General features: G+C 42.0%; 1 protein-coding gene across 3 annotated transcripts in view; it reads left to right on the top strand.

The window, feature by feature from the left end:
* The first annotated feature begins 419 nt into the window (after positions 1-419).
* Positions 420-13,825, top strand: part of LOC132393953 (leucyl-cystinyl aminopeptidase-like) — a 123,510-nt gene continuing 110,104 nt past the window's right edge. For all 3 annotated transcript variants that reach the window (XM_059969445.1, XM_059969446.1, XM_059969444.1), the window contains exon 1: positions 420-785. Coding sequence is in view for 1 of the 3 variants with exons in the window: in XM_059969444.1 (XP_059825427.1) it covers positions 764-785 (22 nt within the window). In the remaining 2 variants the exon portion in view is untranslated. The remainder of the gene's footprint in view (positions 786-13,825) is intronic.

Consider the following 13,825-nt stretch of genomic DNA (forward strand, 5'->3'; position numbering starts at 1 on the left):
AGCACACATCATAGTACAATAGTCTCTGTTTTATTATTCTGTACATTATTATTGCACAATAGTAAATTATTGTTGTATATTATTATTCTGTACTTTATTATTAGTTAAGTCTGCACACAGCCAAATGTGTTTTTAAATGTTGCTGCTGTAACGAAATAATTTCTCATTCGGGATCAATAAAGTACTTATTATTATTAACGGGGAAAATGTTCTTACGATATTTTTCCATTAGCAGCAGAGGCGCAGGCAATAAGTGAAAAGAATACGTATTACTTTGACCCCAGCATCTGCAGTGTACTTTGTGTTTGTAATAGATGAAAAGAAATCACTCACTGCCCCACCCTCTCGTTTTCTCGGGGCATCCCCAGAAACAGAACTAACCTTGAACTTGTTTCACTCCCCGACCGAATGTTAGGCAGAAAGAGGTAGGCTGGCCAAGATCGCGCAGCTCGGCGATCGACCCACTGAGACTTTCCGAGCACAAAGAGAAACAGATGAGTGAAGATGATGGTTCACGGACTTCCGTGAAGTGGTGCCGTTTGGAAGGAGCTGATTGTGTACATAGGAAGGTTTTGGTGATTTAAAAAACTATCTTTGGGAATATTTGCACATTTCCCCAGGCGTGTTGAAATTGTGTGACTTTGCGGAGCGTGTGTGCCGCTCACTGCCGCCCGTCCCTCACCCGGAGCGGCTATCCCGAGGCGCCGAGCCGCTCAGCGGAGAGTTCGGTCCGAGCCGAGTCCCCGAGCGAAGGCCACGGCCGATGGAGCCGCACTGGCAGAGTGGTGAGTGTCGTCCCGGGATACGCAGTGGGTTAAAATGCTACAAAGTTGGTTACAACTGTTGGGCGACGGACCGTGTTAGAGTGAGGTTAGAGCTGTCGAGGGGCAAGAGTGGGGTAGGGGTGGAGGGGAGGCCGGGGAGTTGTGTTTTGGGGATTGAAGTGGGGAGTTGTGTTGTGAGGGAGTGAAGGGGAGAGTTGGGGGTGGTGGAGGGGAGTTAATGTCGAGGCGTGAGAAACAAATTTTAATCATGTTCAATATCACCGACATGTCTCTCTAACCTGTGTGCACTTTGTCTTAGTTGTCGCGCAGTAACAAATATGGGAGAATCTGCAGATGCTGGAAATCCAAAGCAACACACACAAAGTGCTGGAGGAACTCAACAGACCAGACAGCATATGGCCCTTTATCTCTTTCACCAATCAACTTCTCAGCTCTTTACTTCTTCCCCCTCCCCGGTTTCACTTTGTACTGCCCCCCCCCCCCTACACTACCTTTCCCCCTTGCTTTCCAGTCCCGAAGAAGGGGCTTGGCCCAAATTATCGATTGTTTAATCTTTTCCATAGCCCAGCCTACTGATTTCCAGCATTTTGTGTGTGTTGCCCAGGGGATGGGGAGGTGTGGGTGTCTTTGAGTTTTGGGGGTTGAGAAGAGGCTGGTGTGAAAGGGAGACTGGGGGGGGGGGATTGATGGACGGGCGTTAATGTTAAGATTGAGTGTGAAAACAAATTCTAATTGGCTTCATCGTCACTGACGTCGTTCACTCTAAACTGTGTGGGTGTGTGGCAGTGCAGTACATAGTCTTTGTTGTCGTGCAGCTGGAATTTGCTTTTGCATAACATTTTATAAAGCGCCAGGCAGTTATCAAGCCGTGCAAAAATTTCCTGATCAGTACAGCTGTTTTTAAAAAAAAAACAATTAGGAGGAATGTCGGCCCTGAAATTTGCAGTTTTGTGGCAGCAGTGCAGTGCAAGGCATAAAAATTACCAAAAATAAACAGTGCAAAAAAGGAGAACCAAGTAGTGTTCATGGACCTTTCAGAAATTGGATGACAGAAGGGAAGAAGCTGTTCTGAAAAGTTTGAGTGTGGGTCTTCAGTCTTTGTACCTCCTCCCTGAGGTAGTAATGAGAAGAGAGCATATCCCAGATGGTCAGGATCTTTATGATTATTTGAAAAATATTTCCTGGCTAAACATTTTGCCTTGCAGTTTTGGAAAAGCAAGATACTTTTCTGCCTGTAGACATTGGCAAGTGCTCGCTACATCTTGTTTGAGAGTTTTTGGTTTATGGAGTGTGCCTTAGTAGCGCTAAGAACTATTCAGATGAAGTATCACTGGCATGCAGTACTGTGCAAAAGTGTTGGGCATAGCCTCAGACTTTTGTACAGTACTATATTTGTCAATGTAGAATGGAGAGTGAGTTTGAAAATCTGGCAGGCGCAAAGGATGCTGGGATTGGCAAAGGTGGAGCGCCAGGAGAGGGTTATGGAAGAGTTGGTAGAGACGGAGTGCCAGGGCAGGGAGCGGCGAGGGTGCAGACACAGCCAGCCCTGAGACATCAGGCAAGGTCATTTGATTCCAAACAATTGATTTATTGATCAATTCAGAATGACTGGTGCTTCCTGCTCCCTCCCCTCTCCCTTCACCATTGCCCAACCATGATTCTCCTCTCCCTGCTCTCTTTACACTCTCAGTCCACAATAGAGAGCTGTATCAGAATCAGGTTTATCATCACTCGCTTATGTCATGAAATTAATTTTTTTTAAATTTTGCAGAAGTGGAGCCGTGCAATCCATAAAATTCCTATAGTACTGTGTAAAGGTCTTAGGCACCCTAGCTATAGCTATGAGCCTTAGGCTTTTGCACAGTACAGTATGTCTTGAAATTTCACCACATTGCAATAGATAATAAAAACTATCAATTACAATGACAAGTGCTGTATCTCAATAAATAATAAGTATATACAAAAAGGAGAATTTAATAAATAGTGCAGAAAGGAAGAGGAAAAATACTGAGTTAGTGTTCATAAACTGTTGAGTGTATATCTTCAGGCTCCTCCTTGATGGGAGCAAGAGAGGAGAGCATATCCTGGGTGATACTGAGGTGTACTAGTATGCATTGATTGCATCTCAAACCAGTTTCCCCAAAGACGTATGGGTTAGACTTTGTAAATTGTGGACATACTGTGCTAGCGCTGGCAGCTGACTGACACGTGAGTTGATCCAACACATCCTCTGACTGTGTTGTTCATTGATGCAAACAATGCATTCCACTGTACGTTTCAATGCACACGTGACAAATAAAGCTAATCTGCTGCAATTGTTATGCCTTCATTGTTCCATTCTTGAATTCAAGCACTTTTTAGAATTTACATGGGGTTTTAAATAAAAGAGTTTCAGCAGATGCTGGAAATCCAGAGCAACACACATCAAATGATGGAGGAACTCAAGAGTTTTAAATGTTATTTGAATATTGGTGCTATCCAGCAATGTAGGTTGGGTACTGGCAGCAATGTGGACAAATTACAGGGGCAGTATTTGTTGACTTAACAGCAGCACACAACACTGTGAATAACAGAGGCCTTCTACTGAAATTATCTAAAATGTTAAAGAATGAAAGCACAGTCAAAGTAATAAGAAGCCTCCTAGAAAATCGCAGATTTTATGTAGAAGTGAATGGAATTAAGAATAGGTGGCATCCACAAAACAATGGACTACCACGGGGATCAGTCCTGGCACCTCTACTGTTTAATGTTTACACAAATGACCAAACAAGCTTTCTTAACACATGCAGGTTTATCTATGCAGGCGACCTATACATAGCTACACAAGCTAATTCCTTCCAAGAAGTTGAAGTATGACTTACAGCAGTACTTGAAGCAATGAAGCAGTATTATGAAAAATAGTCTCTGAACCCAAATCCATCAAAAACTCAAGTGTGTGCTTTCCACCTGAGGAATTGAGAAGCATCTCAGAAACTCAAGGCCTTCTGGTGTGGGAAGAAGCTCGAGCACCATCCAACTCCAATTTACCTGGGTGTGACACTGGATAGGACGCTCTCATTTTCCACCCACTTATAAAACCTCCAAGGGAAAGTTGGCTCTCGCAGTTCTCTCTTGAAAAAAATTAGCAGGCACGAAATGGGGAGCTAATGCTCACACACTTAGATCAACTGCCCTAGCACTTTGCTGTGCGCCAGCAGAACACTGTGCACCTGTGTGGGGCAGATCAGCCCATGCAAAGAAAATAGACCCGTTGCTTAACGAAGCCTGCCAAATAATCACAGGCATACTGTGCCCCACACCCACTAATATCATTTACAGATTTGCAGGCATTGCTCCCCCAGAGATTTGAAGCCACACTACAACAAAAATTGAAAAAGATAAACAGAACTCGGATCCACGGCTCCCAATACATCATCATGTGCCAGTTTCCAACCGCCTAAAATCAAGAAAAAGCTTTGCTGCAGTGGAGGAACTACCACACAGAACATCCCCCCAAACATACAGGATTGACCTCTGGCAACAAACAGAAGCCAGAACTCCACCAAACGATACAGTGCAAGACCCCACAGAAATGTTGCCAGACGGAAGTGGTGCACTCTCAACAGAGCGAGAGCATGAGTTTGTAGGATGGGAGACAATATGGTGAAGTGGGGTTTAAAGACCAGCGAATCTGTGAGTGTGGCGAAAGGCTGCAGAACATTGAATGCATTCTGCGCAACTGCCCATTCTCATCTGATGTAGCTGACGCTGACCAGCTCAACCTCAACCAAACAACACTAGAGTGGCTGGCTGTCTGGTGTGACAAGCTGTGATGATGAACAGTGTGGACCTTGAACAACCAATCTCCTCAGCAAAGAGCCATGAACAATACAGTAGTCAGAGAGATTCTGCAAATGCTGGAAATCTTGAACAACACGCGTAAAATGCTGGAAGAACTCAGCAAGTCAGGCAGTATCCATGGTGGGGAATAAACTATCAATGCTTTAGGCTGAGACACTTCATCCGGTCCTGATTCTGTCTGACTTGCTGAGTTCCTCCAGCATATTGTGTGTTTGCACAATATAATGGTGTCTCCCTCTTTCCCTGCTGCCTTAATCAATCATGTACTCCAATACTTTACCACTTTTAAAATGGAAATTGGAAAATAAAATACCTTTCCCCACACTTTCTTTACTCCATTTAAGCTTCATATTAGCAATGTCATTAACTATGCAGAACATATATTTTATCTATGTTTATAGTTGCCCCTTTCCCTTTCTCTCCATGGTCCATTCTCCTCTCCTGTTAGATTCCTTCCTTAACTCATCCACCTATCACCCTCCCCCAGCTTCTCATTTCATCTCTCCCTCCCTCATCCACCCACCTTCCCTCTCACCGTTTTACCTGTTACCTGCAAGTTTGTACTCCTTCCCCTCCCTCCGCCTTATTCTTGCTTCTCCCTCCTTCCTTTCCAGCTCTGATAAAGAGTCTTGTCCCAAAATGTCAACTGTTTATTCCCTTGCTTAGATGCTGCCCGACTTGCTGAGTGTCCAGCATTTTGTGTTTGTTGCTCCATATTGGAGGTTCCCAACATGGAACCCATGGACCCCTTGTTTAATGATATCAGTCCATGGCATAAAAATGGTTGGGAACTTCTGTTCTATATTTACATCCATTTTAGTTTAATAATGTCAGAAATGGTTTTCAAATGTGGACAGACACTACTGATCAATTTCTTCCCCACTTAGTTCACATAGCTTCCCTATTCTGATGCTCGGTCAGAACAATAATTGCACCTCTTGACCATGTCTGCATGCTCTTATGCATTGACTTGCTGTCACATAATTGGTTGTTTAGATATTAGCATTAACAAGCAGGTGTACATGTGTATCTAATAAAGTGGCCACTGAGTGTACAGTGAGTTCAGAATGGAAGAATTTTCCCTTGGTTGATGATTAAATATGACTTCTTGTCCTGTACTAGATGGATGACTAAATGCATCCTCTGTGATGTGACCTCAGTTGTGTATTAAACAGCATGATTCAAATCAGGACACCAGGATTTTAGAAACAGAAAATGTACTTATACAAAATATTCCACCATCTGCTTCACCATTCTTAATGATGCTTCAACATGTATGTATTTAGTTCCAGAATAGATTAGTTATTCCCTTAGGTACATGGGAGAAAGCACAGTCTCCATTAGCAAAGTATGTTTAGTAGGGATGTGTGAACATACTTCCTACAGGTGCTCAAGGAAAGGACCAAAATGTCAAAAGCATGAGAAAGCTAAGTGTCTACACAACCAAGCTGTGTACCATGTCAGTTGAACTTGTCCAAGCCATCAAGTAACTCAAAAGAGTATTTGGACAAACGTAGATGTTAGATGTGGATCAGTTGGTTTCACTCTTCATCAGAGTCAAAAGTTTCTGTGTTCAAGCCCCATTTCAGAGACAAAAACTGTTCTGGGGTGGGACACACTCTCTCTATGAAGACCTGTTTGAACTCTCAGGTAGACATAAAAGATGTTGCAAAGAGTTTAAGCGTTACTGAAAGATTCAATATACATTTATTATCAAAGAATGTATAAATTATACAACCTTGAGATTTGTTTGCTTACAGGTAGCCACAATGCAAGAAACACGAATGAACCCAATTTAAAAAAAAATAAATAGAAGACCAACACCCAATGCATATGAGAAGGGCGGGGGGAAGCACAAATCATGCAAACAATTGAAGTGAGCAACAACATTCTGAACCAAATTGAGACCTCTGATCCAAAACCAGGAACAGCCTGGAGCAGGCCCAAAGCCTCGCTTAACAGTTCATCATATTTGCGGGCATGGAGCACAGCAGCTGGGGCAGTCCTCGTAACCTTGGTGCCATGGAGAAAGGAGTGACCATCGTGGAGAGTGAGCAAAATTGGCTCTAGCTTTGCATCCCGACACCCTATCTTTTCAGTCCATCTGGGCTGGCATTTAAATTAACCAAACAATGGATCATACCTTGTATTGTACCTGGGAACTACTGCAGCAAAAGGTTCTGGTGCCCAGGAGGGAGGGGTGAACATTGCGGAGAGCAAGCGAAGACAGTTTTCATCTCCAATCTGGTCTAGCGTTTAAATTGTCTAAGTAGCTGATTCTGTCTTACACTAGGACCCAGCTGCTGCGAAGGGCTTGGGGCCTGCACTATGGCGCCCGGAGACTTGCTCTGGGCTCACATTTCCCCTCCTTGCCTGAAGCCGCTCTGAAGCTCTTCAGATCAGCTTAGTGCCCAGAGTGATCCAACCTCGCCCCGGGTCAGTTGTGTGTGCATCAGCACTCCTCTGCCCCAGCCTTGATTCCTCCTCTCAGTGCCCAGAGTGATCCAACCTCGCACCTGGGCCAGTTGGACAGGCATCAGAACTCCTCTCCGAATGGCTTACTCTATTTGCATCATCATCTGAACTCATCTTGCCGTCGTTCAACCCCTTACTGTTTACAGCAATAATTTAACACCATTTACCTCAGAAAAATGTTTTTAGTTGAATTTCTTGCAATTTGAACTACCAGTGCACTGTCACACACATTCGGCAGTGCCATCTTAACCAGAAGCTAAGGAACCAAGGAGATATTTATAGTCTCAGCTGTAAAAACATTTGTCTGGCCAGTAACACTGTTGCTGTTGGAAGATTAGCTGATACCTTTTCAAATAAAGTACTGTTACGAACCCCGTAACTGGGTTACTTACCAGCAAAGATAGAGGCGTCTGTTGGAGTCTGGTGATACTATTTTTAACAGTATTTATTAGTAAAAATACACAAAAATAATACCAATGCAAATGTACAGATAACATACGTTGTCAATACTAAACCTAAAAGTGCGGGTATAATAATAATAATCAATAAGAAATAAGCTCTATCGTTGTCTAGAGGTTAATGAATTGTCCAATGGAAATCTAAAGATCATTTCAGTTCATACAGGCTGCAGCCGTTTGTTCATCGTTGTGTTGCAATTGTTGGGGAGAGGGAGAGGGAGAGAAAGAGAAAAACTTGCCGACTTTCCTTTATGATTTCGATCCGTCAGGTGTCTCATTGTCGTGGCTGTTCAAGTGTGACCTCTCCTTTAGCTAAACCGTTCTTCCGTGATGAGCCTGCCACCCAGGCAAGGGAGGACGCACACGAGCTCCCACCGGCTTTCGCTATAAAATGCTGTCACTGGATTTCTAGCGTTTCTCCTGGTGTGTCTGAGAGGTGTTCCCCAGACCCGTCTTTTATCCTCACTCATGGGGTCTCAGATGTCAGTCAGGTTGGGATGATGCAATCCCTCAACCAGACCACTCTGGTTGTCCCCTGAGGGGTTTCAATGAATAGTACAGTACTCAAAACACAATTCCTTCTCCAAGAGACAATGGCAGTAATCAGTGGTTCTGTTCCGCTTATGTCAGGAGACATTCCACCTGGTTGTGTATTCTGTGTGTCTCTCTCTCATTTCCTGGGTCTCAGACCTGAAATAATAGCGATCTTGTGATTCTCAAAAAGGAGGGGGCGACTTTGTACCCTTCGGCCCCTCAGAGTTGCTCCACATTCGTAACAGTACTACTAAACTACTTTGGGCTATCCTGGAAAGACTATGAGAGAACCAATATATAAAAGCAAATCTTTATTTTGAGTTGCAGGAGAAGTATACCAATTTTGATTATTAAAGTTACTGGCATTAAAACACAGTCACACTTCCAAAGACAAAAATTGATTACACACAGATGGTATAAGTTTATAATGGTATAAAACACATTGTAGTGGAACTGTATTGTTGGAGGGAGATGACTAAAACATATGCAAACAAATTTAAGTAATATGTAAAATAAACTGAATAATAAGCGTGGGTGATTTCAATTTACCCTAAAATTAGTTGACCATGTAAAGATGATAACGAACTTCTTTCTACTCCTTTCTTTCCGAGACACCCCGTAAGGGAGGATTCGCTACAGGATTGGATAATGGTGAAATGGTGATAAGTGGTTAGCACATTCGCTTTACAGGTCCAGTGAACCCCGACGAGGGTTTTCGATTCCTGCCAATGTCTGTAAGGAGCTTGTCTGCTCTCCCCATGACTGTGTGGGTTTTTCTCTCCCGTTCCAAGGACATCCTGTTAGGGCTAGGATCAGTGAGTAGTAGGTAAGCTACGTTGGTCAGCCAATATCTAATCAGATATTTAATCAGCCAATCATGTGGCAGTAAATCAATGCATAAAATCATGCAGACATGGTCAAGAGGTTCAATTTTGTTCAGGCCAAACATCAGAATGGGGAAGAAATGTGATCTAAGTGACTTTGACTGTGGATTGTTGTGTCATATAAGGTAGTTTGAGTATCTCAGAAACTGCTGATCTCTTGGGATTTTCATGCACATCGGTCTCTAGTGGTTGCAGAACATCGTGCTCAATCTCCGTCACATGCCTGGTGATCGCAAGTGAACAGCCCATTTCAAGTCCAGCCACAGTTTCTCAATTGGATTGAGGTCTGGATTTTGACTTGGCCACTCCAGGACCTGTGTGGTTTTGACTTTATGCTTGGGGTCTAATCTTGGCCTTATGCTTGGAAAACTAATCTCCCAAATCACTGTTCTCTTGCAGACTGCATCAGGTCTTCCTCCAGGCTTTCCCTGTATTTTGTTGTTTTCATTTTACCCACTGCCTTCACAAGCCTTTTAGGGACTGTGGCAGTGAAGCATCCCATAGCATGATGCAGCCTCCACTATGCTTCATGGTAGGGATGGTGTGTTTTAGGTGATGTGTGGTGTTTGGCTTACACCAAACATAGCGTTTAGTCTGATGGCCAAAAAACTCAATTTTGGTTTCATCAGACCATAGAACTTTATTCCTTCAGAGTCTGCCACATACCTTCTGGGAAACTCTAGCTGAGATTTCATGAGAGATTTTTTTAACAATGGCCTTCTCTTTGCAACTTCCCATTGTTACGTATTCCCGTAACTGTATCACTTACCAGCAAAGATAGAGAGGTCCGTTGAAGTCTGACGGTACTAGTTTTAAAAGTATTTATTGATAAAGGGGCACAAAAATAAGATTAATGCAATCATACAGATAATATACGTCATCAATACTAAATCTAAAGCGCAGGTATGATCATAACCAATAAAATGTAACTCTATCGTTGTCTAGGGGATAATGTATTGTCCGATGGAAATATAAAGGTCATTAGCTCGTTCAGGCTGTAGCGTTTTGGGTTTAAGAGAGGGAGGCGTTTAAACTTGCCCAAGTCTTTTATGATGCCAATCCGTTGAGTCAGGGGAGCGGGTTTCCCCGTTGTTAGCTAAAAAGCCGTTTTCCGTGGTTTCAGCCACCAATTCCAGCCACGGAATTGAACGCATGTGGCTTGGTTTCCGATGACTATCTGCTGTTACGTGGTCGCTTAACGTTTCTTCTGGTGCGTCTGAGGGGTTGTTCCTACAGCCTCTCTTTTATTCTGACTTGCAGGGTCATAGATGTCAATCAGGTTGGGGGTGATGCAATCTCTCCCTCAACCAGCCCACTTTGCCCGAGGGTATTCACGTAGCAGAGCATCTCAATCCACAAATCTGTCTCCAAGAGACAATGGCCATGTCCTGTAGCTTTACATCACTATGGGGGGGGGGGAGAAATGTGACATCCTGCACGTCTCCCCCTCATGTCTTGGGGCCCCCCCTTTTGACTCAACCCAACAGTGATCTGACGATTCTCACAAAGGAGGGGGCTACGGACTTAACACCATAAAGCTGTGACTAATGAAGCTTTCAGGCAACAATTGTATGTGCAGTCTCTCCCATCTCAGCCACTGAAGCATGTAACTTCTCCAGATTTGTCATAATTCTCTTGGTGGCCTCCCTCCCTAATCCCCTTGATGCCTGATCACTTGGTTTTTGAGGATGGCCTGTTCTAGGCAGATTTACAGCTGTGCCGTATTCTTTCCATTTCATGATGATTTAATTGTACGCCAAGGGATATTCAGAGACTTGGAAATTTTCTAGTATCCATCTCCTGAATTGTGCTTTTCAATAACCTTTTCATGGAGTCTTCTTTTGTCTTCATGGTGTAGCTTTCCAGATACAGGTGTATTTTTACTACTGTCAATTTAAACATCTTGACTGCATCCAGGTCTCCAAAAACAGATCTGCATTTAATTTATCATGTGACTTCTAAAACCAATTGGCTGCATCAGTGATGATGATTTGTGTGTTATATTAAGGGGGGGAATACTTAATCAATCAATCAATAATTGATTGCATGGGGCTACTGCATAGGACTGAAAGAAGCTGCAGAAGGTTGTAAATTTAGTTGGCTCCATCTTGAGTACTGGCTTATAAAGTACCTAGGACATCTTCAAGGAGCGGTGTCTCAGAAAGGCAGCGTCCATTATTAAAGACCTCCAGCACCCAGGGCATGCACTTTTCTCACTGTTACCATCAGGTAGGAGGTACAGTAGCCTGAAGGCACACATTCAGCATTTCAGGAACAGCTCCTTCTGTTCTGCCATCCGATTCCTAAATGGACTTTGAACTCGTGAACACTACCTCACTTTTTTAATATATATATCATTTCTGTATTTTTGCATGATTTTAGTCTATTTAATATATATATTCTGTAATTTATTTATTATTATTTCATTTTGGTTTTTCCTCTTCCATATTATGTACTGCATTGAACTGCTGCTGCTAAGTTAACAAATTTCACATCACGTGCCGGTGATAATAAACCTGATTCTGATTTTGTGTTTTATATTTGTAATTAACTTGGCTCTTTGTAGTGATCTGTTTTCACTTTGACATGAAAGACTGTTTCTGTTGTTCAGTGACAAAAAAGCCAAATTAAATCCACGATGATTCAATGTTGTAAAACAATAAAACATGAAAGCTTACTATGGAGGTGAATATTTTTTATAGGCACTGTATCTGTATCATGTGACTGACATTATGAGCTTAAATAATCTCATAGGTTTGCATTTTGCTGTGATTGCCTGATAGTGGATTGTGAAAAAGCTCCATAATCAGTGAATTATCTGTCAAGTGCCTTTAATACACAGTACAATTCAAGCACATAGCGCCATCCAGTCCAGATACAATTTAACTATAACTGTGGGATTTAGCCGTTGATTACTGTAATTTGAAATAAATGTAGAAGTGCCAGAAGGTCATGATTCCGTTTCAAAATGTAAGATTAGCATCAAACTGTAGTACTGTACCTGCATGTTAGGAACAGGAATAGTACTTCAGGCCTTTGAAGTCTGCCCTGCCGTGGCTGATCTGTGCTGGCATCAGCTTCTGTTATGTATCTTTCCTCTGTACCCATCTATTCCCCAGTCTATCAAATATTTATCCTTCTCCATTTTCAATACTTCTAATGATTCAACTTCCAACAGCCAATGAGGCAGATAATTGCAGAGATTCACCACCTAGATTGCACTTGATTTTTTTTGCTCGGTGTGCTTTTGGATTTCCTTCCTCCACCTCCATAACTTGAAAGCTTTGTGATCCATATTATCATTTGCACTAAATCCAAGTGCTCATCACCCCTAGCTCAATGACCAACATGGATTCCTGGTCCAGTAATTGTTTACTTGAAGCGTTTGGCCCCATGATAAATTGGTTGAAGACCCATTTTCATCTCTCTTCAACCAGCTGGTGATGTAGTGGCATCAGCACTGGACTTCGAGGTGACCGAGTTCAAATCAGACTGGCTTCTTGGCATATTTTCCATCCTTGCTGGGCTGTGTTGAGCTAGCAACTTGGCTTTGTGAAAAAAAATAGCTCAAGGCTATCGAAATGGCAAAAATGCTACCTGATGCGCCACAAAGCATGAGAAGGAACAACGAACAGCATGTAGTCTCACAATTCCTACGGTGCCATTATCTTTATGTAGATAACATCTTTATGTTATGGATGGAAGGATTATTGATCTTGGGATAGGTAAAACCCCTTGTGGTTTTGTATACCTCTATCAAGTTTCCCTTCATTCTCCTACACTCCAGGGAATATAAACCTAACCTATTCATCCATTCCCTATAACTCAGGTACACAAGTCCCAGCAAAATTCTTGCAAATTTTCTCTGTATTCTTTTAATCTTACTGATATCTATAACATGTATAAGTTTAAACAACTGCTTTTTGAGCAAGTAGTTTACATTGCTGTCCAGATACTCTTAAACCAACTGTCTTTCAGAATAAAATGTCCGTTTCTGTCCTTGTCTTAGTCAATTTGCTCCTGATATGTTTTGGAGGTTGTGCATGGAAGGCGTGGATTTTACAAATGTCACAGCATAGTTCAATCATGAGGAAATTTTGCTGCAAAGTTCCTGCATTTCAATGTGCAAATTTAGTTTTTCTCTGAAAATCAAAATATAGTTTTAATATAGAATTGGAATTTCTGCTAAGTTTCAAAATAGCTCGTCCTTGTAAGAGGCCTGAAAATTTTTACTTTAATATGGAATATTTAAGTGTCTTTATATTAACCAGATGATATTGTAGTGACATAATGATGTTTCATAGTAATTTAGAATCCATACATCTACAATGTTTTGCATTTCTCTGCTTGAGTGTAAAGGATGTTTTTAGGATTGATACAATTTCCAGCAGCAATTTAAGCCACAAGTGTGTGGATATAGGATGTATTTAATGGTATTCTGCAAATTGAGTGCCATTATCTCTTTTTAAAGCATGGTAAAGATATTGCACTCACTGGCAATTTGAGTAAGTACAGATAATAAGCTTTTTTGAAATAGGGATACCTTAGCCATTTAAAGTATTAATGGATGGTCTGATGTGAATTTACTCAGTACTGAGTTAAATATCGACTCCCATCCCATATTATGAAATATTAAGTAACCGTCAATACCTCTACATAGCAAGTGAAAGAAGAAAGTTGGCTGCTATCCATAGATATTTTAATGGCCAACTCAAATAGCAGAAGAAAAGTCTGCCTGTCCACTGAATCATCTCAACTTCTCTGAATTTTTAAAATATTAATAATCTGGTTTTGCTAATGAAATTCTCCGCATCTAGTGGAAGTTAAACAGATTTCAATGGAACTGAAA

This window comes from Hypanus sabinus, chromosome 5 (assembly GCF_030144855.1).
Source record: "Hypanus sabinus isolate sHypSab1 chromosome 5, sHypSab1.hap1, whole genome shotgun sequence".
Taxonomy (NCBI): Eukaryota; Metazoa; Chordata; class Chondrichthyes; order Myliobatiformes; family Dasyatidae; genus Hypanus; species Hypanus sabinus.